The sequence below is a fragment of the Danio rerio genome, chromosome 2, assembly GCF_049306965.1.
Source record: "Danio rerio strain Tuebingen ecotype United States chromosome 2, GRCz12tu, whole genome shotgun sequence".
NCBI classification, from domain to species: Eukaryota; Metazoa; Chordata; class Actinopteri; order Cypriniformes; family Danionidae; genus Danio; species Danio rerio.
Window position 1 is genome coordinate 45,464,099 of NC_133177.1, and position 25,984 is coordinate 45,490,082.

A 25,984-nucleotide genomic window follows, 5' to 3' on the forward strand; every position below is an offset into this window, starting at 1 on the left:
TGTCTGCTTAATATCAGCTAATACTGCTCCTTCAACAGACATTTAATTGACTATAAGTAACTTTGCAAGTACATGTCAACTTAAACTAACCCTAACCCCAACCTTAAAGTCTACTTACAATCTAATGAGAATCAGTTGGCATATAGATGCAATGTAACTTAAATTCAACAAACAGACCAACAAAATAAAGTGTGACCCAAATCAATCCAACAAATGAACCATTTCCCTTTAAAACTTTCTCTTTTACTCTTGCCAAGTCAGTGCACATAACAGCAGTAGAGTTTTTTTTCTCCTTTCCTACTACAAAGCTATTAAAATTGATCCAAGAAGTATGAATTCTGCCCACAGGCCAAAACACATGGCTTAAACATAGCTGAGGTTTGGAGTCTTGCGCAGGAATTTGTAGTTTTTCTTTTTCTTCATGTTGTAGTTTTCTATGATTACGGTGATGGTCGCTTAAATCCGTCCACTGAAAGCTCATACCTGCCAAACACACACATTCACCTTCAATTTTATGAAGTTATGGTCACATATTTTGCATAACAATGAAATTCGTGTAGTTAATTTTGAAATGCCATTTTCAGGAAAACTGCAAAATGTAAGTATAAAGTAATCAATATCACCAAGTTCATATGATTTGTGATTTTACCATTGCGTTGAGTTCTTTGATGGGTCCTCGAGGTTAAATTCAACTATCACCTGAAACACAAACATAATCCAAATTTCCAAACAGTTGTTTATGAGGCATAGACCTACAATTTTTCTGATATGGCTTTGAAAAATAATTGTACAAATGGTTTGTTCTCTGGGTGCTCCGGTATCCCTCCTAAAAGTTCAAAGACATGCGGTATACTGTAGGTGAATTGGGTAAGTTAAATTGTCTGTAGTGTATGTGTGTGATTGGGGGTGTATGTTTCCCAGTTCTGGTTTGCATCTAGAAAGGCATCCACTGCACAAAACATATGCTGGATAAGTTGGCGGTTCATTCCGCTGTGGCGACGCCAGATTAACAAAGGGACTAAGCCGAAAAGAAAATGCATGAAATGGTTTGTTTAAGGCAAGTATATCCAGACTCGGTCCTGGAGGGTCTGGTGTCCTGCAAAGTTTACTTCCAACCCCAATCAGACACACCTGGGCTATCAAGCTCTTACTAGGCATTCTAGAAACTTCCTTGCACGTGTGTTGAAGCAAGTTGGAGCTAAAATCTGCAGGACGCCAGCCCTCCAGAACAGAGTTTGGACACCCCTGGTTTACGGTCATGAAAATGATGTCATCATTGTAAGAATTAAATTATTGCAAATATTCTGATATCTTTGACAATTCAAAACATGACCTGAAAACAGAGACTGGTGAATTCACAACCCTCCAGGGAGGAATGCAGGAAAAACCAGTTCCTGCTGCATTTGCATCTGACTATGCTGAGACTCAGCTTCATCCCCCCAACTCATGCATATGGTCATTTCAATGTTTGAATGTTTTAGATTAACCAAACTGACTTTAACTATCATGTTTGATATCATTTGAAATGTCTCAGTGCGATTGGTACAATGGTCTCATTCTCTCAGAAATAGACATAATCAGAACAATAAATATATAACTTCAGGCATCTTTTGAACCACTGTGAGGGGTGTGACTTTTAAACTAAGTGTGAATGCCTTCTTTGTTATTCACACCCCCTTCCTTGAGGGAATTCTTGGATTATTTAAGGTAAGGTCTAGGAAAAACTCAGGGCGATTCTGCCTAACCAGATCAGCCCATAACATGGGGTCTGCCCCATGTTATGTATATTTCAATGTCAGGTATGCATCTTTTCATCTTGGATTTATCTTTGATAATTTGATGTTTTGTATTGATCATTTATGAATTGACTGATTGAATTGGCATAATACATTTACCTGACTAATAAATTGTAATGTTTGACCATATTTTGCTCACTCTGTAATTATTAATTCAAGTAGATTACGCTGTATCCTTGTTTCCGCACGTCTTGCGTCAGGTCAGTAGACGGACTAAAATCCAGTTGAGATGGAGCATTGGGCACACTAATTGTGTTTTAGCGATCCGGCTGACTCTTGATATTGATTCATGTGTACTTAGGTGGAAAGGGCGATAACTTCCGTCTAGGTCAACAAGGTGTTGCACGACTAACCTAGATTGGGTACCCGACCTTTGTTTGAAGGTAATATTATTCTAAATTAAGTTCATATGGGAAACCATGGGCTTGGTGAAAACCAAAGTTACTATAGAGTCCAGTAGTCGGGTACATTTATATTAATGCCCTAACCTCTAATTAGAAATGATGATTGTCTTAACTCAAAGGTGTACATCTAAGCGGGACTAACTAAAGTATTTTAGAACGAGCGCGCTGGTAGCGGCCATCTAAAGTATTAGTCAATTTACCTCTGTTTAATATTCAAGACTGACCGGAGTGTGACCATGAGGGACGCCTTCGGCCGAGGCGATTTCTCTGAGCGACATGAGCACCCGAATGAACGGATGTAATAGTTACTAGTGAAGACAAACGGTTCAAACATTTATCTAAATTACATATTGATATAATCTTCTTAATGTTTTATGATTGGAGTCAGATAAAACGAGGATAAATATATTAATATTCTAAACCACCTCATACTAAAATTGGAGTCAGATATGAGTTAAGTTTAATATAAATCAACATTGTGCACTGGAAAGACCGAACATGCAGTGAACCTTCATCCACCAGTGGACACCGGCATTGGGCCAACTGGGTGGACCCTACATCATTATCCTTAAAGCTTACCTAACACATAAGAAATTGAATCATCTTGTTAACACAAATGAACATATTTTACTTTTCGTTGTTCATTAATAGAGCTAAACAAAAATAAATAATACAAAAAAAAAAAGAAAATCCATAAATATTAGCTATTGTAATACAAGTCTTCTGAAGAGATAGCATCATTTTATATGATGATCAGAGTTTATTTAGCCTTTTATTCACATGAAGCTTTGGTAAGGAAAGCACTCAAATCTAGCCATCGAGGCTTAATTTTATGTGCATTACAAGAATTAACAAGATTCATTCTGATGTCAATAGGCATGGGACGATAACCGTTTTCAAGGTATATCACGGTTTGCAAAAATCAAGGTTTTAAAACCCCCCAATTTTTACCGTTCCTAAGGTATGTGTAAGATATTTTATAATTTTTTTTTTTTTAGGACAACAGTTATCTCCAGCAGAACAGATCTCCATAGATGCTGTTTTAAATTGTAATGAAATATGTTTTTGAAACTAACGAAGACAGCAGAAGTCAATGATGCATTTGAATTACTTAGCCTGACATGTTTACTGCTACAAAATATATTAAATGTTTCTCAAAATAAAGTATATTGTGTTTAAAAGTTTTTGTTTTCTACCCAGACATTTAAAAATAATATATTTTAGCACAGCAAACACAATACCGTGAAAACTTGATATTTTTATTCAAGATTATCATCACCGTCAGAATCTTCAGAAACGTCAGCACCAATAGTCTCATGGCCAGTGCAGCAACTGTGCTTTGGGCACCCCGAGATCCAATCCTGTCTTATAGGATATCTTTCCTATCCCAATAAACGCAACCCCCTCCCCAAAACAGCAAAAATAAATCCATATAATATAATTCAATATTAGTTATTAATTGAAAAAATAATAATAAAGATGCCACAGCCATATCACCATGCAGGCCAAGACCAGTTACTCACTGAGACTAACCAGGGCTAAGCCTGACCAGAACCTGGATGGGAGACCACATTGGAAAACTAGGTTGCTGTTGGAAGTCCGTGGGGTCTTAAAAAGTCCATAATTTTCACAACAACATTTAAGCCCTTAAAAAGTCTTAAATTCACTGAAATATTGTGTTGTAGGTCTTTAATATTTTTAAACAGGACTTCATTTTCCTCTGTCCAAGTAAAGCTACCAAATCGGGCCGAGATCCATTCAATCATCAACAATCCAGACAGAGCAACATATCCCTATAACAAAACTACTTACAGAAGTAAGGGGGAGTGTTAATAAATAGACATGAAACTTAAGGTTTTATAACAGAAACACATTAGGTTGAATCCATTTGGACCAAAAGCCAACAAATACTGTATATATTTTTGATTAATCATGTCATTTTCTCTGTAATATACTTTCAGCAATGTTAAACTTGTCATTAAAAAAATAAACATTAGGGATGTGACAAGATCTCGTATAGAAGCGTAAAAAGTAGAGGTGTAACCCTGGTGTCCTAGCCAAATGTCCTCCATCGGCCCTCCCAATAATCCCCATCCAAAGAATGTGCTCTATGAATGTCTCTCCACTCCACCAATAGCTGGTGTGTGGCGAGCGCACTGGCGCGGTTGTCCTGTGGCTGCAGTCGAATCATCCAAGTGGATGCTACACTGGTGGTGGTGTAAAGACACCCCTCATGATTGTGAAGCACTTTAGGTGTATGGCCATACACGATGAATGTGCTATATCAATACACATTACATTACATTTAAATAAAATACATTTAAATAAACTATAAAATAAATAAATAATAAATATTTGAGAACTGAAAAAAAAAACATCTTATGGGTTTAGAACAGGGATGGGCAAACTTGATCCTCGAGGGCCGGTGTCCCTGCAGAGTTTTGTTCCAACACTAGTCAAACACACCTGAACATGCTAATCAGTGTCTTTAAGATCACAAGAAATCTATAAGCAGGTGTGTTTGCTTAGGGTTGGAGCTAAACTGTGCAGGACACCGGCCCTCCAGGACAGAGTTTGCCCACCCCTGGTTTAGAATGACATGATGGTGAGTTGATGATGCAAAAATGATCATTTTGGGGTGAACTAAGTCTTTAGAAAACTTGTGAGGTTTGATAAAAAATGTACAATCTATATTATTAAGAGCATTTGGGAGGTTGTATATCATAAAAATCAGTGTTTCTCAACCACGTTCCTGGAGGACCCCGAGCTCTGCATATTTTCAATGTCTTCTTAACCAAACACTCCTGAATCAGATCATTAGCAGAGACTGAAAGACCTGAAATGGGTGTGACAGACAAAGGAGGCAAAACATGCAGTGCTGGTGGTCCTCCAGGAACATGGTTGAGAAATACTGCTATAAATGGTGTGAGGCATGTTACCTTTCCTAGTAGCCCTCTGTGTTTTGCCAGTATTCCTCCTCCATTCTTCACGGCCACATCTAGAGTTCTCCTCGGCAACTCCATGATGGACACTGTGAACTCAAACCTACACAAACACACGTGCAAGCTATTTAATCTCATGCAAAACTTGAATTGTTCATAATATACTGCAATCATAGAACATACTGGGAGGTAAAAAGCCTTAAAAAAACATTTGGTGGGAAATCAAAAAATGGTGGGAAAAGGAACTGACGTCTGATCAAAGATGGGGTTCACTGTTTTCTTCGCTGTGCTCGTTTTTCTGCGTCCAGAGCGCCGCTTGTCAGGTAGTAAATACAAACGCACGTATGGATCGGAACCATTTTGAGAAGCAGAGATCAGATTTCTGCAAACAAGAAAAATTCATGCATTCATATTACAAACACCAATTTTTAAATGAATTTTTAGAATAATTTGTACACACAGTAATGAGTAAAACTATAAAACAGTATAAAGTATTTAAGGGAAAAAATTGTCTAATTCAAAACAATATTACAATACCACAGTGTGCACAGTTAAGGATAAATAGTAGACTTCTAATCGATGCCAGGACAGGTCAAAGGAATTTCCCAAAGCTTCTGAAATGACTTAAACTTTCCATTTAACATAAGTCCAATCTTTTCCATAATTAAGCTTTCTTTAATCAGTATCCCCCAGTCCTTGATAAGAGGGGTTTCTGTCTTGACCCATTTATTCATAATTAATTTTCTCCCCAGCATCAGCAAAGGTGTTAATAATATCTGAATGTTTAAAAAAAAACATTCGGGGTGTGTGTGTTCATGTATTATGGACAGTTCGTCACAAACACCATTCCAAAAATCAGCAATCAAAAAACATTCCCAAAGACAATAAAAGAGATACTATTATTGCATTTTAGACACTGAGCTGAAACAGTGTTATTTGGGGATTTATAAGCCCAGTGTACAATATTATACTGCATTTCTTTAAATCTGTTGCAGACTGAAATATTCAAGGGAAGTTTGATAATATCATCCCTGACATTTTTGTCAATGTCACATTTTAAGTTCTTACTCCATGTCTTCTGTAATGAAATCAGATTATATTGGTTTATCACGGAGTCAAATTTGGATATAAAGTGCTTAACTTCAGTATTCTGAAGGTCCAATCTATCCAAAAAGAAATGAGCTATTCAAGGTAAGACTGCCATGTTTAGTAATAAAACGCCTTATCTGCAGATACTTTTTTTACTTTACTTTCTTTATTGTCCGCAAGTGGAAATTTATCTTTGGCTTCACCACACAACCACATCAGTGTTTACATTAAAAACATCAAAGAAAAAACAGGCACCACAAATACATTCAATGTCATCATATATATCACATTAAACTCTATTTAAAACCCTTTACATACTTAGAATTCAGTATTTGAAATCCTAATGGCATTTTTCTTTACTTGAGGTTGCCATAAAATGTCTTTTTGATGGCAAGAGCTGAAATTTTATACTTAAGGGATGGAAACAATCTTCAATATTGACGTGTGCTTTCTGCATAATTCTCATTGAATAAATTTCATTTGGTTGTCTTTGTGCTTTACCTACAATTGCACTGCCAATCTTTACTACTCCACACAGTTTTTGCTTTTCCTTAATTGGCAACAGTCCATACCAATCACGTTAAAACCCACAACACTTTCAACCAAGTTCTTGTATACCATCTTTAGAGCATCTTGACTTACACCAAATTGTTGTAACCTCCTGAGATATAATATCTGCATTGCTTTTTTAAAAATAAATGCACTCTGCATTTGCAGCAAATGTTAATCCGCTATCAATAACTGTTCCTAAATATTTAAAAACAAGCAAATGTCTCCATTTCATGTCCCTCATGGATCAGAGGTTTCAACCATTGACTAAGGACTAGTTTATTTCTGCTATTGGCCTATATTCTGCCTTGGTTTTATTAAAATTTATTAAAATTGTATTAAAATTGATCTCCAGTTTATATAATTATAGTACAAGGGATCTCCTTCTGTTCCTGTTATAGTCAACCAGCCAACAAGTGCCATATCATCTGCATATTTAAATAAGTTAAAACCTAAATCCTGGATGTTAAGTTCATTTGTGTAAATGAATTACGCTTTAAATGCTTTAAATGTAACTTCTCAAATGACATAAACAAAACCTTATGAGAGAGATCAAATATTTAGTATATTGCCTAATTAATCCAGCCACCAAATTGAGAGCCCATATAAATATGGTAAAAATTTGTACTACTGATCAATGTGGATAAAATAGGCAGGTTCTGATTGTACTTAAGAGATCTTCTGATCTGCGACCAGGTTTTGATAGCTCTGATATTGAGTGGGGGTGTTGTGAAATAAAAAAAAATAAAAAAAAAGATTATAGTTTCAATTTGTTAGTTAAGGATATTTATAATCTAGTGCTCCACAACAGTGACAAAATTAGCATTTAGAAAATATAAAACTGATATAAACATTCAAGGGCGAGGCAGTGGCGCAGTAGGTAGTGCTGTTGCCTCACAGCAAGGAGGTCGCTGGTTCAAACCTTGGCTCAGTTGGCGTTTCTGTGTGGAGTTTGCATGTTCTTCCTGCCTTCACGTGGGTTTCCTCCAGGTGCTCCGGTTTCCCCCACAGTCCAAAGACATGCGGTACAGGTGAATTGGGTTGGCTAAATTGTCAGTAGTGTGTGTGTGTGTGTGTGAATGTGTGTGGATGTTTCCCAGAGATGGGTAGCGGCGGGAAGGGCATTCGCTGCGTAAAAACTTGCTGGATAAGTTGGCGGTTCATTCCGCTGTGGCGACCCCGGATTAATAAAGGGACTAAGCCGACAAGAAAATGAATGAATAAACATTTAAAGCTTGTAGTTTGTCACTATCTCACAAATGAATTGATTGTTCCCCCTTCATACTTCAAGTTTTGCATCAACTCTTGACCAATCAAATACTCTCTAGTATTTAACATGCCCCGCCCCCTTCTCATTCGTTTTTCATTTGATGCGCTTGATCTCAACCACTCTCACAGACACAGCTGTGATAAAATGAAACGCTATTCGCTGTTTTTTTAAAGGGGAGGAGCTATTTTATTTCACCCGGTTTCAGTTGATTATGTCAGACATCAAATAAAAATAAATGCATATTTCAACGCACTTCATGGTACCTTTAAGCAAAAACATTTAAAATCTGCATTAAATGTATTTTACCTGCATTTGTGTACCACGACAATCAGCTTATTTCTTTGGGGACTGTGTCTGATGGTTAGCTCAATTTCACCCAGAGGAGCGAAACCCGGTGAAGCGCCGCTGCAAACATACAGATTACACAGTCAATGTGAAGCTGCCTTCATTTATTTTTAAAGACACATCAGCAGCATTGGCTGTACTCATGTCAACACTTGTACTAAGTATTCAATGCATAATATACAAACATAACTGTTTTAGTAACACTTTAAAATAAGGGTCTATTAGTTAATGTATTTACTTAAGAAAACAAAGTATGAATAATCTTGTAAAGCAATTATTAATTATAGTTCATCATTAACTAATGCAATATTAGCCTGCAAAGTTAACATTAGTTAATGCACTGTGAGTTAACAGAAACTAACGTTATTTGACCTCAATAACATTAACTAATGTTAACAAAAATGAATAAATACAGTAATAAACATATTACTAATTGGTTGTTTGTTAATCAATACATGAAATAGCATTAAGTGTTACCACTGTTTCTTAATAGTCATGCACTGTACAAAAATCAAACGAACAACAAAACTTATAAAAATTCATATAAAATACTTCAAATTGATCGATGATAAATATTTTAAAATTCCTCCAGAAGACACTCTTTTAAACATTCCCCTTCAAATATTTCTTGAATAAAAACATGGAAAATAGAATGTACATTCTATTAAAATATATATGATTTATAGTCAAAATATTCTTACGCAAGTTACAAATAGATTTCTCTTCTCCTTTCAGTACATATAAGTGCCCAATTCTACATCTCGTATGTACAGCCTGGTCATTTGTAAATTCCAAACAGTTATTATTTCTTGGAGCTGCCTTGAAATGATGTACAGTTAAAGTTAAACATGTCTATTTTTTTCAAAACATGTCTATTTTTTTCAATTGGCTACAGAACAAACCACATTTACCCAATAACTACAAATAGGTTTCTCTTCCCCTTTCAATAAGTATGAGTGTGTAAGTCTTGACACTAACCAGGCACCTTATTAGGTACACCTGTCCAACTGCTCGTTAACGCAAATTTCTAATCAGCCAGTCACATGGCAGCATTTAGGCTTGTAGACACTGAGGGGCTACAGCAGATAGAAGATTGGAAAAACGTTGCCTGGTCTCATTTTCTGCTGCGACATTCGGATGGTAGGGTCAGAATTTGGCGTTAACAACATGTAAGCATGGATTCATCCTGCCTTGTATCAACGGTTCAGGTTGTTGGTGGTGTAATGGTGTGGGGGATGTTTTCTTGGCACACTTTGGGCCCATTAGTACTAATTGAGCATCGTGACAACGCCACAGCCTACCCGAGAATTATTGCAGACCATGTCCATCCCTTTATGACCACAGTGTACCCATCTTTTGATGGCTACTGACAGCAGGATAATGCGCCATATCCTATAGCGCGAATCATTTCAGACTAGTTTTTTGAACATGACAATGAGTTCACTGTACTTAAATGGCCTGCGCACTCACCAGAGCTCAATATAAAATATAGCATCTTTGGGATGTGGTGGAACAGGGGATTTGCATCATAGATGTGCAGCCGACAAATCTGCAGCAACTGTGTGATGCTATCATGTCAATATATACCAAAATCTCTAAAAAAACATGACTAGTACCTTGTTAAATCTATGCCACGAAGGATTAAGGGGCTGATCACACCGAACATGTTTTTTGCGTTGAGAGGTGCCTTTTTGAATGATTTACTAATGGCTGTGACCATTTTGCACACAGTGCTCGCAGTTGAAATGAATTAAACTCTGAGCTGAAAAAGCGTGTTACGTCAGATGTGTCTCTTTCAATCTCCAATCAACTGAAAGTAGAGGCAGGGTTTCTTTTGAGGTGCCTGCACTGTTTGTGTTAACAAGATGGAGAAGACACTTGTGGTTGCTGTTTTGAGTTATCCAGAGCTGTATAAAAATTACAAATGTTGAATATCACAATATTATTAAATATTAAACACTCTCGCTCAATACCCAGCTGATTCATTCATTGCCTAGCGAAAATGCGCGTTCGGTGAAATCAGTTCAAGGCAGTTCTGAAGGTAAAAGGGCGTTCAACCCGGTACTAATAAGGTGTACCTAATAAAGTGGCCAGTGAGTGTTTATTTTCCAATTGGCTATAGAATAAACCATTTTTATTTAACTTGTCTAATTAACCTAGTTAAGCCTTTAAATTCCACTTTAGGCTGAAAACTACCATTTTGTAAAATAACTACAAAAATAAATGGTAAATATTTCAAATAAAATGAGCGATTAGAAATGAGGTTTTAAAACCATTATGTTTAAAAATGTGTAAAAAAAATGTTCTCTACATTAAACAGCACTTGAACTGAATTTCACAGGAGGGCTAATAATTCTGACTTCAACGATACATCGCCTGTTTAACTCGACTATTCAGGAAAAAAAAACATTACAGTATATCATGGTTAACTTGAGATCATATTCCTAAATGTCAGTAAATTGGTCAGTCCATTAAAAACATTTAGTTCTGTGTTTGCACTGCCTGAGACAGAGAGATGTAGGCCTGTCATGATATCTATTTTTTGATGTGCAATATATTGCACCAATATATATATATATATATATATATATATATATATATATATATATATATATATATATATATATATATACACACACACACACACAATATTAATATATAACAATATTATTGTCATTTTATGCCACTTATTATATAATGCCAGAATGACAATATAATATCATCACAATGCAAGTACACTCCTCCAAAGAACACATTATATTTTATCCTTAAGAAGATTTAATTTAAATATAGTCATTTTATAAAATTAAGTAATTATGCATTGGAATCAGGATGTGAAAACGCATATCCTAAACTAGGAGTCCTGAGGGGCTGGTGTCCTGCATAGTTTAGCTACAACTTCCTTTAACACACCTCCTTGAAGTTTCTACTATACCTAGTAAAAGCTTGATGAGCTGGTTCAGGTGATTTTAAACGAGGTTGGAACTAATAAATGCAGGACACCGGCCCTCCAGGCCCGAGTTTGAACACCCCTGTTCTAAACAAATGAATAATAATAAATGTTAACAAAAAAGTGCAAAGTAAAAAGTAACAGGCTGCGATATCTGCTACCAGATCTATTTTCAGTTGTCAGACAGCCACATGAAAATATACTATAGTAATTTAGAGTAAATGCTAGGGCTGTAAGGATACACCAAACCCACGATTCGGTTCGTATCATGATTTTTGACCCACGATTCGATTTGTATCTACATTTTTTTTTTTTTGTGAGGGGTGGGAAAAAAAGATTTGTAAAATTTTTTTTATTAAATAACATTTAAAAAATTTATATAAACTGAACATTAAAGAACAATATTAACTATGCAAATTATTAACAATATAAATAGCCATGTATAAAATAAATAAATAGCCAAAGCTATATCACTTTTGTTTTCTTTGTAACAAAATACTGTCGAAAAACCAAACAGAACTAAACTCCATTGTGTAGATGGTTCAAGCATGTTGAAAATTATTTTTCAATCAAGTTCTCTTACATAGAAAAAGTAAATTAAATAGCTACTAGGGATGCTTATTTCGTTAATTTTGCTAACCGACAACCGCCGCTCATTAATCGGTTATTAACGGTTAACTGGTCAGATTACTATTAATTTTATATTAAACAAATTGACGTGTCTATTTTTTTGTCTGACACATTAAATATTGCATTTTAAAATACTGATTTATTTTTATATGCCAGCATATTAATAACAGAACAGAACAACAGAGCATTGTCACGCACCTGCAGTGTTAAGCACAGAAGAGCAGAATAATCTAAATAAAATGAATAAAATAAATAGGACTGCCCTAAATTATTTTCACTTCAATAATTAATTTATATTACAAAACGAAAATACTGACTGATTCTTTTTGATAACCGGCAGGCTGTTTTTTTCCAATCCAGTTTTTTCTTCCATCAAATAAAAATAGCTGACTTTCTCAAATTGCCCGTTTCACGGAAAATATGCATTTATTGGCAAATGTGTCTGTAGGCACGGGTTATCCGTTATCGTCCCACAAATTAAGTATGCCTTGCAGTTGAACAAGGGGCCGAAAATAAGGCGCACCTCACTGCCTTTATGTTGACAAGGAAAAAAAGAAGAAGCGCGGTCCTCTTATGAAACGACTGAATCAGCTGGGTATCGATTGTGCATAAGTGTTGCTGTCTGTGTTGTTACAATTGTAATATTTAATACTATTGTAATATTCAAGATTTATACATTCATACAGCTCTGGATAACTTAAAACAGCGATTAGACCTTCAGAGCGGCATTATGCGTCCTGAAGTAAAGCGAAACTGCTATAAACTCCAGCAAGATAGAGTGATTATATGCAGAGCCATGTACCTTTATCTCTAAATAAAGTATAACTGTAGAAACTGTGTTCATCTTAACTGAAAGCTTCGTCGTGTTTCCTGACCTCACGCATCGCGCACCTGTCAGTCAGCACTCCCAAAGGTTCAAACAGAAAGCGCACAGCACGGTTACAGAAAAGTGCCTGTGCTGCAAACCCAACACAATAAATCACAAGTCAAGTAAACATTAAACAAATAAACAACTTATTTCTCTCAAGAATACCAAACTCGTTTGATTTAAGGGAGTTGAAAATTCTTCAGAAACACCATCATGTCAACATTGCAGTGAAAAAAACGTGACAACTTTCCTTACTCTGCGGAGTCGGGGCATCTGGTAAACGCCCATCCCTCTCTGCGCAGCCACATTAACAGTGTGAGCAAAGCATGGTAGCGGTGAAAATCCGGCCGCTTTGACAGCATTGGCAATGTTTCTGCCGTTGTCTGTTGTCAAGAGGGGTTAAGTTGGTTTTGTTTTTGATATTCCTGACACATTCAGAAGGTCCCTTACTAAGAGCTCCGTGCAAGCTCTCCCGCGGCTAAACGCATATTGCGAGGGCTTAAACGGAGCAGTGCTTGAAATGTCAAACGAAAAAAAGTGTTTTCTCACGTTCTTCTTCAACTACCTCAACTTTTGCAGGCACGCGTGACGTTATTAGAAAGGTATACACGGGGTGTGTCGCGATTCTCCCTTATCACACCGCGACACAGGATCGTAGATCTGAGTTTCGCGATTTCGATTTCATATCGCGTATCGTTACAGCCCTAGTAAATGCTACAGCGTTTCTTTTTAACCATACTGACACTAACACCGCCAATAGAGATAGAGATGTTGTGCAATCAGCTAAAATGTTGCTAGAATTGGTTTTTATGTATGGATGATATATATTGCATCACCAAAAATGATTGAGCTCATGTCCATGTGTTGTGCGATAAGTCGATATATTGATTGTCATGACAGGCTAGAGAGACGTATAGATATGAATCAACTTCATTCTTTATAATGCCTCTATTTTAGTGTAACAAAAAGTGAATTCATCACAGAAAATAAACACTGATGAAATAAACAGATGCCTATTGCAGTGGTCAAGAGTGCAACTTGATCCTTCAAAATAAATAATCTATAATTATGATTAAAACTTCAATTAAATCAAAAAAACATGATTAGACATATATTTAATTGCTAAGACATGCAGAGTTGCCTATTCAAAATTGTGACATGACCATGATTAATATTCTAAATAAAAAATGATGTCTCCATATTCACCCACAAGGCTGCAGCTCAGCCTGAACGAAAAATCAAAACATGTTAAAAATGTGAACACGTACTTATGTAACTGCTGTATGGTCTTCTGGAGCTCCTGTGTGGCGGCGAGATTGGAGATGTCTGAGGCGATGCTGGGCGTTTGCTCTTTGCTGTTCAGGTGGAGATTGGAGCCAGAAATGGCCAGGTTAGACATGCTCTTGCCTGATTTAGCCAGATGTGGGGGTGATTCCTCCAGCGGTTTGCGGTCTGTTACGGGTTCCACCCGTGGAGAGGGAGTTGGGGTCGGCTGGGTTCGGGGTGCAGGTGCGGGCTGCTGGGTTTTGGATGTTTTTGCAGGCTCTGAAACAGCAGGCCGCTGAGGAGTAGCGTTGGATGTCTTCCTCACAGAGCCGGCCCTGTGGACCTGAGCTGAGGACGGTTTATCTGATGCTGCCAATTTATCCAGAGACAGAATCTGAAATGTACACAGAGATGCCTTGATCACCGATTGATGTTATGCAAAATCATTCAGGGTTTGTTTCTTTTCAAGTCATGCGAGACCGCATTTGTCACTGATGCCACATTGAAACCATTTATATTTTGGAAAGCGCTATTAAAATAAAACAGAACAAACAACTTTCCAAAAATTCCAAAAAATTTTTTTATTATTATTTTTTTTTTATTTTAGTTTCAGTTGAAGTATAACTTTATAATTCAGGAATCTACATAGTTAGAGCTACACACTAGTGCCAAAAGAAATCTAACATAATTCATTCATTCATTTTCCTTTGGCTTAATCTCTACTTCAGTGGTTGCCACAGCAGAATGAACCGCCAACTATTTCAGCAAAGGTTTTATGCAACAGATGCCCTACCAGCCACAACCCAGTACTGGGAAACACCTATACACACTCATTCCTTACGGACAATTAAGCTTACTTAATTCACCTACACTGCATGTCTTTTGGACTGTGGAGAATACGGGAGCACCCAGAGGAAACCCAAACAAACACAAGGAGAACATGCAAGCTTCACACAGAAATGCCAACTGGCCCAGCCGGGACTCAAACCAGCGACCTTCTTGCAGTGAGGTGATAGTGCTAACCACTGAGCCACTGTGCCACCTTCCAAAATAATTATATATATTAATGTGTGTGTAAGTGGTGTATATTTATTTTGTATATATAAACACAAAAATGTATGCACATATTTGTGAAAATGTGTATTTATATTTAGATATAGAATATATAAATATGCATGTATATGATAGAAGTTAAATATAAATATAAATATCTGTGACAAAAGTTTTGTATAGTTTTGTTTTTAGGCGTGTGTGTGTGTGTGTGCATCACGTATACATAATAAATATATAAAACTACACACTCTTTTTATCTTAAGTAAAAAAATATATATATTTTGGATGTAATTAATCTGTATTGCAAAAATTACTTGAATTTAAACATTAGCTTTTTTTTATCTCGATCAATATAACAGTGATTTACAAATCGTTGATCAAAGCAAAAAAACTTTAAAAAACTTAAATATTTTTTTTCAAGGTTAAAAAAGTTAAATAAAATAAACATTACCTGATATATTCAAATTTTCGTTTAATTTAGCTAACTAATAAAACAAACCAAAACTAAAGCAAAATGAGAAAAAACCCTTTCATTAATGGTCATCGAAACCACAAAAAAATATGACATTATTATTATTATTATTATTATTATTATTATTATTATTATTATTATTATTATTATGTTATCATTTATTATTTTAATTTTATAACTATTATATTAAAAATTAATAATTATTCATTTATCTTCTTCAAATTATTTAATTAAAAAAATGTGTGTGTGATGTTTGTTACCCTAAGTGCCATCTTCATTTTAAGTGTTGAACCGGGTCCTGAGTTCTTGAGTGGGAATCTCTGACTCATCGTCATCTGTTTCTCCTTCAGCAGCTGAGACAGAGGAAGAGTGATCGTCCCCAGAGAACACTCGTGTTTCTCATCCTTTACCTGCACATGCACGAGCACACACACACACACACACACACACACACAAAACATCAGTCTGTGACTCATATCAGAAACATCACTTTGTGTTTTGAGCACTGCAACTGTCAGTCCACACTGTATGTAGCTATGATGGAAACAAAAGAAGAGTTTGATTCTGTTTCTCTGGATTAACAAATTATACTTGTTCATTGGAGTAAAGCATCTTTTTTTTTTCTTTATATAAACTATGGATGGCAATTCTTTTGACAATAAAATATAAAAATATTGATTAAAATGAGAAAAGATGCCGTGTTTGTAGATGGCTAGTTTTAAACAGCACAATAACAATGTTATTCTGACCAGTTGTCATTTTCTGAAAACAAAACAAAAAAGTTCATAAAAAAAAGTTATCAAACATAAAAAACGCAACCATAACAAAATTACAAAAATAAAAATTACAGCAGCTATGCAATCACAATAAAATAACACTTTGCTAGATTTTAGATTTGAACTATTGGAAAATAAGAAAAATAAATACAAATTAAAATGAAAAAGATACATTTAAAATAAATAAATAAATTATAATAAATATTTTATTATATATATATATTTTATTATATATATATATATATATATATATATATATATATATATATATATATATATATATATATATATATATATATATATATATATATATATATATATGGTCAGGAATTTATATAATTAAATAAATATTAACATTTAACATGTAAAACCAGATAAATAGAAGAGATCTTTTCTTTTTTCCCATAGGTGTTTACAGTACACAGCTAGAATGTTTGTGTGTGTATGTGTTAATACATGTGTGTGTGTGTGTGTGTGTGTGTGTGGTTTACCTCGACTTCGAGGTCTTGACACTTTGGATTGTGGATGAGGAATGTGAAGGTCTCCTCCCAAACCGGCTCAATTGTTTTAAATCTTGTCTGTAATGGAAAGGGAATGTGAAACATTCAGCCGTTAAATATTTAGCAAAAATGAAAACACACAGGCTCTGTTACAAGAATTATACAGCAGTCTTACAAAGACAATTTAACTTTAAAATTAATTTCCTGCAATTATGATTTCCTAAAATTAACTTATGTGAAGGGGGGGGCAAGTTGGGCCCTTACCATCATCCTAACTGTCCCACCCTAGCGGCACCCCTGCCTATAAGTATTACTTTTTGCGTTTATTATCGCATCAAATTTCTGCCAAAAGAGAATTAAGAAATTAAAAAGGTGTATAGTATATTATAATGCACAAAAACTAAAAATTAAATGCTGAATAAGACAGTTCACAATGTGTGTAAATCAAAAAATAAAAATAAATAAATTGTAATTACAACGCACAAAACTGAAACCATATTTATTATAATCTTAGTGGTCTGCTTGAGGTAGGTCAATTTATTTTTATGCTTTTGATGATGTAGCATTTAACTTAAGAGCCCTTTAGATCATGTGCTGGACCGTTTCGCTGTGTTTTCCTAAGTCTTTAAATAAATAAATATTTAGGGCTATTCAATTATTCATGTATTATTTATGTACAATAATTAAGACTTAAAATGAGAAACTAAAATAGAATGAAAACTGTAAATGAAAGCATAAATGAAAAAGCTTATTTATTGGCTGCCTTAGTACTGTCACTTTAACACCTCTATATTTAGGCTAAAACACTGCTTTATTTATTTGTTTATTTATTTATTTATGTAGGCAACTATGTAGGTTTGTACTTTCATTTTAGTTGTGTTTTTTAGATTTACAAGTTTACAATAATAATAAAGCTTTTTAATGATTAATGAAGGATATATAATGCTTTGTTTCATTATTTTATCTTCATTTACAAGTGGCAGGGTATTTACAGCTAATATATTTCTGGATTCCGGATTCCTCAGTTCCGCGGCAGTGCCACACACCGTGGTAATAATCCTTTTGAAGTGTCACCCACTGTTTATATTTACAAATGGTAGTTCCACCAAAGCCCCTGAGGTGAAGGCGGCATGGGAGGAGGTCCAGGGCGTAGGTTTGCTCTTTGGTGGGGACCTATGAACCATCTATGAAATTTGACATGCTGGCCTACTCTAAGAGATTAGGAGAACTGACAGGGATCAGATTATTTTTACTTTTACATTTAGCAGCTCATTGTGCAGTAGTTTTCAGACCATATTATTTACAGACTACATCAGCCTATTATAACATTAGATTGTCAAAGTGGGGAAAAAACACTATCATTAATGTTACCATTATTGTGATGGACTTTTTCAGTAGCAAACTTGAGTATGTGACTTACACTTTTTAAAAAAAAACTGCCACCATCCTTACTTCTGTGCCACCCACCTCACACACCTTAATCTTGCACAGGACACCTCCCCTGCACAGTTTTGGTGCCGTTACATCACATGTTACATGTCACAGCAGGGAAAGGCACATCCAATTGCAATGTTCATATTGAGTTTTGGGGGCAGAATGACTTGAGTAGAGAATGTGATTTAACCCTATGGTCAGGATAATGTTGACAGCGTGATTTTTTTAAAGTGAATTAAATCATTGGTGGAGACCTTTCAGTAGTCGGTGGATATTAGTGAGGAGATGTCCCCTCCGTCCATGCTTAATCTACGCCCCTGGAGGCGATAATGGTTTTAATCCTTTAATTTTTCATATTTCAATATATTTGTGTCTTGCTGTACATGTGTATGTGCGGTTTGACAATGCATAGGTGCATAACTAATTTGAACTATGCTGCCATTGACTTTAGGACAGCTTTTTGATAAATGATGCGGTCTATTTCAATTGACTCAAAATAGCAACTTGCCAACAATGTGCCTTAACACACCTCCTTTTCAGACCAGCACGCCCACGAGTGTACAATGTGTCGGAAATGCATTTGCTATATAAAAATGATATAAAACATAAAAATGATACCTGCGCTGGTCTGAAAATAGCAAAAAATAACTTGTGCCAGAGGTATAATAGGGCCCATAGTTTTTCAAATTGCAATATTATTCACTTTTTTTGCCACATTCTGCTCTTGCATTTCCAAAATATACCATTTAAGTTTCTTTAAATCACAATGGGCTTCAGCATTGTCATTGGTCGACTAGTTGAGATTAACAGCTGCTGCTCTAGCCAATCAGTCAAAAGGGGAGTTGACGTCACTCAGACACCCATCCATGCTTTTTTTTTTTATTTACGCTTGTGATTTTGTAATCTGTGACTGCAACTTTTGGCAGAAATTTGATCCCATATATTATTAGTGCTGATGAAATAAAAATGCTGGATGTTTGATTTCTAAAACACATTCTGAGAGTGGTTGGCCAATCACAAAGGACTGGGCAATCGTTTGAGTAGAGTAGACTCTCAGAAAGAGGTTTAAAAAAACCAGAGGCTTAAAAAAATGCTTTAGACCCTGAGAGGAAAAAGCTGAAGCAGAAATGTACATTATGCAAAGATTTAAGTATAGTTTGACTGAAATAATTAAAATCTATAGTAGGAGAACTCCAAAACTAAATAAGGGAAATTATTATGCCCGAATTAGGCAACAGCATAACAATTTCAATGATTATTTTTCATTGTTACATTTGGACCTGTAAAATTCACATACTGTAGTATGCTATTCATCGCTGAAATGAAAGGCAGATGAAATTAAATGTCAGAGAGTTTACCTTGCTTTCAAACGATCTGTGTCCGACAGTGAACTGGACGAATGGATTGGGCACACTGGTGACCTTTTTTCCAGACTGAAGAGAACAAAAACATTATTGAGAACACTTCCACATGTAAACGCACAGTACTAAGAAGAGTATTAACCTGGACTTGATTTAAATCAAACAATCAAAGTGTCAACGCAAATATGTAACCAGCTGGAATACATATTTACCTACTAATGACTTGAAATTATACTATGTAAACATACTCAACATCAGCTTGCTGTCAGTTACTATATAATACACTTATAAAGGAAAGTTTACAAAATGTTTATTGTGTGATTATCGTATAAACAACATATGAACTTCACGTTTTAGTTTTACTTTAAAATATTATAGGTGTTTATTTTGCTAATAAAAAATTCTTTTAAAACGCTTTTGATTTTACAAATAGCTAATGAATCAAAATGATTGACTCTGGTAATCAACAACTATAGAAAAGATATAGAAAAATGTCATTAAATAAATGCTGAAATATTTCAAATATCCCATAAATGAAAATAAAAAAACAGAAGCAACTTCCTCTCAATAAAACATCATGAACAATATTAAGATCAGGACTTATGAGTCAAAGAGATGTGGAGGTCTGCATCAAACAAAATGAACCAATGTGATTTTATATAGATATAAGAATATTCATAAGTAAGGATATTGAATGCAAGCGTAACATTCATTCAGTGTAACAGATATATTTATGTAAAAATCAAACAACATGCTTATTCTGCCTATACTTATTATATAAAATATATAAAGGAATAAGCAATGAAAATCGTATTATATTTGAAATTCAAATGTTTCTTGGTGACAAAAGTATAAAACCCAGAGATTTGAAGGACTGTGTCAAAGTATAAAGATTTTGAGTGACAAAACAGTATATTGAATGTGACTTTATGTAAGCTTATAACAACTGTTATTAAATGTCATTCGCTCAGTTATTCATTCCTTCGTTCATCTTACTGCGGCTTAGTCCCTTTATTCATCAGGCGTCGCTGAAGCGGAATGAACCATTAACTTATCCAGCATATGTTTTACAAAGAAGATGCCCTTCCAGCTGCAACCCATCACTGGAAAACGTCCATACACTACAGCCAATTTAGTTAATCCAATTCACCTATACCATGTCTTTGGACTGTGAGAGAAACCGGAGCACCCGGAGGAAACCCACCCTAACACTGAGAGAACATGTAAACTCCACACAGAAATGCCAACTGACCCATCCGAGGCTCAAACCAGCGACCTTCTTGCTGTGAGGCGACAGGGCCTAAAATGACATAACTCTGTTATGTCATTATAAATGCAAAGATGAAACTGTTATGACAACTTGACGTTACAAAGACAACATAACTTGTTATATATGTGTCATTAACATGATTGTCATGAGGCATTATAATTGTATCATGAATATTCTGATCATATTGGAATAAAATGTACAGGTATTTGTCATTAAAATGTCTCAGTAAAAGTGACTCTAATAATAATAATTTTATAAGAGCATCATTAATATTTAATTACATTTTACAGGCAAATTTAGCTTGTGCCACTGTAGCTGAAGTAAAAAAATATATATATTTATGACAGTGTTATGAAATTCATGATACATTTATAATGTATTCATGACAATTATGTTTATGGCAGATTTATGACAAATTCTGTAATGTCAAGTTGTCATGACAAAGACAAAAACAGGTTGTCATGTATTTGTTTATGTCAACATAAACAACAATGTCATCTTTGCATTTAAAATTATATAACTGATCGAATGACACTTGAAGACACATTAAAAGCATACATAAATCTCATTCACATTCATGAGGTGTCATGTCATGATTATAAAGGATCAATGACAGTCTTATGAACACTCCAGGTAAAGCGTTTGAGTCAAAAACATTTCTTTTGGTTGGGTGGTGGGGGAGAGGTGTAGCAATATAAACTATTGTTCCACTGTAGGCATCTTTATGATTGTCCTCAGTAAACCATGGTACTTTTACACCTCTTTGTAACAGAAATAAACAAAAATCTATGCATGTAAGATCATACGTATACAAGTTTGATTCTTCAATTTCTCGAATCAAACGTAATCAATGCAGATTTACCAAAATGAGATTGAAAAGCTGAGATTTAAATGCGCCACACACAGGTCTGCATGCGGTTAATCAAAGCTCAAAGGCAGCAAATAAAACACACTGCAGTCCTATCTTACACTCCAAGGGTCCTTCTACTCTACATCTTTCTTTATGTATGTGTGCATGTAAATGTCTGTTTAAATTATGAGAAAACTGGTTACCTTTACGGCTTTATTGACTGCACCCTTCTTCAGACCTGCACTGTTGAATTCTAAAGGATTGCGCTTATTTCCCCAAGCAGAAAAAGATGACACAAACACACACACACACACACACATTCAAATACAAACACAGGCAGGATTATTAGAAGGATTCATGCAGAGTTAAATTCATAATAGCACAAAAAAACACAGACATCCTTCCTGGATTAATCATTCATTCATTCATAACACAACAACACGAGTGATGATGGTTACAGAATGAATGCCTTTTTAAGTTGATGAGTTTATAATATGAGTTCATCCAGGGTTTCTACAGGCTTCACAATATAAAATTTAAGACCTCTGAAGAGCTTTTAAAGACCAGTATGAGGAACAGCTTAGACTTATACAGGCCAAAACGCTTTTTCTAATGGCCAGTGGCAAAGATTTTTACCTGCCCCATCAAAATAATTCAAAATTTAGTTACTTCGTAGTTACTACTTTAGTTACTACATTTTAAAAATTAAAATAAACTAAATTAATGCACAAGACATTTTAAGACTTTAAGATCCAGAGGACAATCTGTTATATATAGGAATGTTCAAATGATGAAAGCAGATCATTCATTTGTGTGGAAGAGACGAGGACAAAATGTATGAAAGCAAGTATGATGAAAATGAATTACAGAGAAATACAGAGATGGCAATCCAAAGAGAATCAGTCCAACTCACACTTCACTGAAAATCAATCAAACCGACTGTAAAAGTTGATTGTGGAAACACATACAGGATGCCGGCATTTACTTTATCACTCTCATCAACGGATGAAGATGATCAAATGAGGCATGAGCTGATAAATCCACTGTTATACAACAGTTATTTATGATCTTCAAATCTGATCTCATTTTATAAGGGATGATATTGAAGAATAATAACACTGGGGCTTTTTATTGTTTGGTTCTCGTTTTGTCTGAACTAATTGTTTAAAAAATAAAACAAAAAGTTTATTATTTATGTCTTTATTTATAAAACTGTTGTATAAAAGCAATATGGTAAGAGACTGATCTCACAGCCATGCAGAACAGCACTATTGAGTGACGTTGTATCATTTGAATGTCTTTTATACAGTGAAGTGCAGAGTGGGACTCGTTCTATTCAACATGCGCCCAAAATGACTTTTATACACCTCTACCTCACACCTCAAAACACACTAATAATAAAAAGTTTTTTAATGCTCCTGAAATGACTTGCTGCATTTATTTGATAAAATTATAGCAAAATACTACATAAAATAAATAATATAAAATAAATTACATAAAAGAAAATAAATAGAAATAAATAAACAACCTAAAATTCTAAAGTAAAAATGAATAAACACATAATTGCAATGTAAGATCTAGAGTTATTACTATTTTGAAATTCAAAAATACAGTAAAACATTGCACAAAAAAATAATGAAATAAAATAAAAATAAATAAATAACGTAAAAACATTAATGATAAATTATTAAAATATGTAATCAAAGGTTATTATTAATATTATTATTTTGAAATTCAAAATATAGTAAACTAATACATTAAAAAAAATTCAAAAATAATGATAAAATAAAAATAATAAATAAAACAAATAATAATAATCACAATGTAAAATCCAGAGTTATTACTATTTTGAAGTTTAAAAATATAGTAAAATACTTTATTAAAAATTTATGAAATTAAATAAATGCAATTAATTAATTAATTAAATAAATAACCTAAAAATAAAAAAAAAATAAATATAATGTATATATATATATATATATATATATATATATATATATATATATATATATATATATATATATATATATATATATATATATATATATATTAATACGTGAATTTTTTGTCATGCCAATAAGGCAATGGTAACTGAAACTAGCAAAACTAAAAATAGGACAATAAACAATTTACACATTTATATAAATTTCATCCAAAAAAACAAAAAAACAAACTACTAAAAGTTGAATTAAAATTAAAATTATTAATAATAATAATAATAATAAATTATTAGTAAAAACTACAAAGCTTTACAATACTTTTCTTAGTACTTATACGATACTAAGACAGCACTGACCAAACCTCATCTCACAATCAAAAAATCCAAATTAAAAACGATTGAATTTCATATAATTGCATGATTAAAATAAAACACTGAGTAAACAACCTTTAATTCACCAATTTGATCTCTATCTCCTTTGGTATAATGTCATTTCATAATCCATTTTTGCATATTTCAATTATTTTTCTTCAACATATTTCAACATATGTTGTCATATCTACATGGAACATTATGATTTTGATATGACATAACCTCATTTTACACATTGAACAGGGCTGACAGGCCACATTCTGCTGCTGTGTAAACATAACCCAAAAGATTTCCCTGAACTGCCTCTGACGCTCTAAATTCAAATGCCTCCTTTAAAGGAAAACGACGTTGTGAAAACAGCTGCACGCCCAAAAAATGACTGCATTAACACCACTACACACTAACTATTTATATCAATGCAAAACACAGGCAGGGCAAATCTGTAAACACTAGCATGCTAACAGGAAGAGCCACACAACATAAACAAATACAAACAAAACAGTCTTCAGAGATCAAGCAGGAGAACAAGAAGGTTTTACATGCGAAAGGAAAGCCGAGATGTAACTATGAAATATTTGTGAATTAAGGCAAGACACTGCAGGTAAACAGGGTTAAAAAAATCTTGAAAAAGAAAACATCACCATGCATCTATCTATCTGTAACAGGGAGAAATGTACTCAACTCTGAATTGCTCATAGATTACACATCACATCACTTCTCAGAAGCAAGTTTGACTTAAGTAATGCACCAATATGTGTTAAATGTAAGGTGGAAGTGGGAGACTACACCCTACTATTATGAAATTGACCTGTTATTTGTGCTCATCGGTCAAAAGTTGCTACAGTTGGATCCATAATCTTTGATTTTTAGGTCTTCCAGTTAGACATTTGCCTGACAAATTTACTTATTGTTTATTTGGCACTTTAGCCGCCAGGAAAAATATACAGATAAACTGAATCAGTGACAAACCTCCATGCTTGAAAGGGTGGCACAAAATTATTAGAGAAATGATTGCCTTAAAATTCCTTACCTGTGTAATTCATATGTCCACTGAGGCTTTTCATTAAGTCTGGACTCCTTACTTGGAATTTACAGATGTTTCTTCAAGCTGTATTTTGAGTTATGGTATGTCATAATTGAATTTATTTATTTTATATTACTATTATTTTATTTGTATACATTTTACTTCACAGCAAAATTCTCTGAGTAAAATGTACTCAGTTCAGAGAGTATTTGGTTCCTCTTTAAATAAAGGCAAACTATTGGTAATAAGTAAAGCTGCTATTTGTGGAGTTGCTTAATGATCCTCTGCTGAGATTTTGAGAGATTCAATGTAGTATATTCCAGCTGATTTCGTCTAAGGCTGTGACTGAAGTCAGTAGTAGTTTTGTGTTTCTGTTTTATAACAGTACGTGTTCATCATCAGTCCTCAATCATTACCTTATTAATCCTTTCATTGTCTTTTTAACTTGAGCAACTTTAACTTAATTTAGATAGGGACCAAATACTATCTAAACTGAGTACATTTTACTCATAGGATTTTGCTGTGTTTTGTTTATTTATTTACTTATTATTACTTTTTTATTATAACTATTTTATTATTTATGAACATGTATGTATAATTTATTTTTGCCTTTCTTTAGCATTGCATTGTTAAAATAAGCATTGTGTATTTGTTTGTTTCAATGTGTTTTGTGATCACTAGTTAAAATGTTAATAAAATATGCAATAAAAAAAGAATTTGTTTTTTTTTAGTATTAATTTTTTTTAAATGTTATGTTTAAATATGCAAATGAACTTTTATCACATCAAAAATGTGCTAATTTGCATACATTTCTAGCACAGAAA

At 34.1% G+C, this 25,984-nt stretch overlaps 1 protein-coding gene across 4 annotated transcripts in view; it reads right to left on the reverse strand.

Annotated features, from left to right (window-relative positions):
* Window positions 1–406: 406 nt before the first annotated feature.
* esyt2a (extended synaptotagmin-like protein 2a) overlaps window positions 407–25,984 on the reverse strand; it is a 75,465-nt gene continuing 49,887 nt past the window's right edge. For 2 of the 4 annotated variants that reach the window (XM_693440.11, XM_005171397.6), the window contains 10 exons: window positions 22,029–22,091; window positions 19,703–19,777; window positions 16,902–16,988; window positions 15,895–16,044; window positions 14,112–14,503; window positions 8,357–8,455; window positions 5,393–5,524; window positions 5,140–5,245; window positions 650–699; window positions 407–483 (listed from right to left, as the gene is read on the reverse strand). In XM_693440.11, coding sequence (XP_698532.5) covers window positions 441–483; window positions 650–699; window positions 5,140–5,245; window positions 5,393–5,524; window positions 8,357–8,455; window positions 14,112–14,503; window positions 15,895–16,044; window positions 16,902–16,988; window positions 19,703–19,777; window positions 22,029–22,091 — 1,197 coding nt within the window. In that variant the 3' untranslated portion in view covers window positions 407–440. The remainder of the gene's footprint in view (window positions 484–649; window positions 700–5,139; window positions 5,246–5,392; window positions 5,525–8,356; window positions 8,456–14,111; window positions 14,504–15,894; window positions 16,045–16,901; window positions 16,989–19,702; window positions 19,778–22,028; window positions 22,092–25,984) is intronic. The other 2 variants (XM_005171399.6, XM_021468651.3) reach the window with 1 other exon arrangement.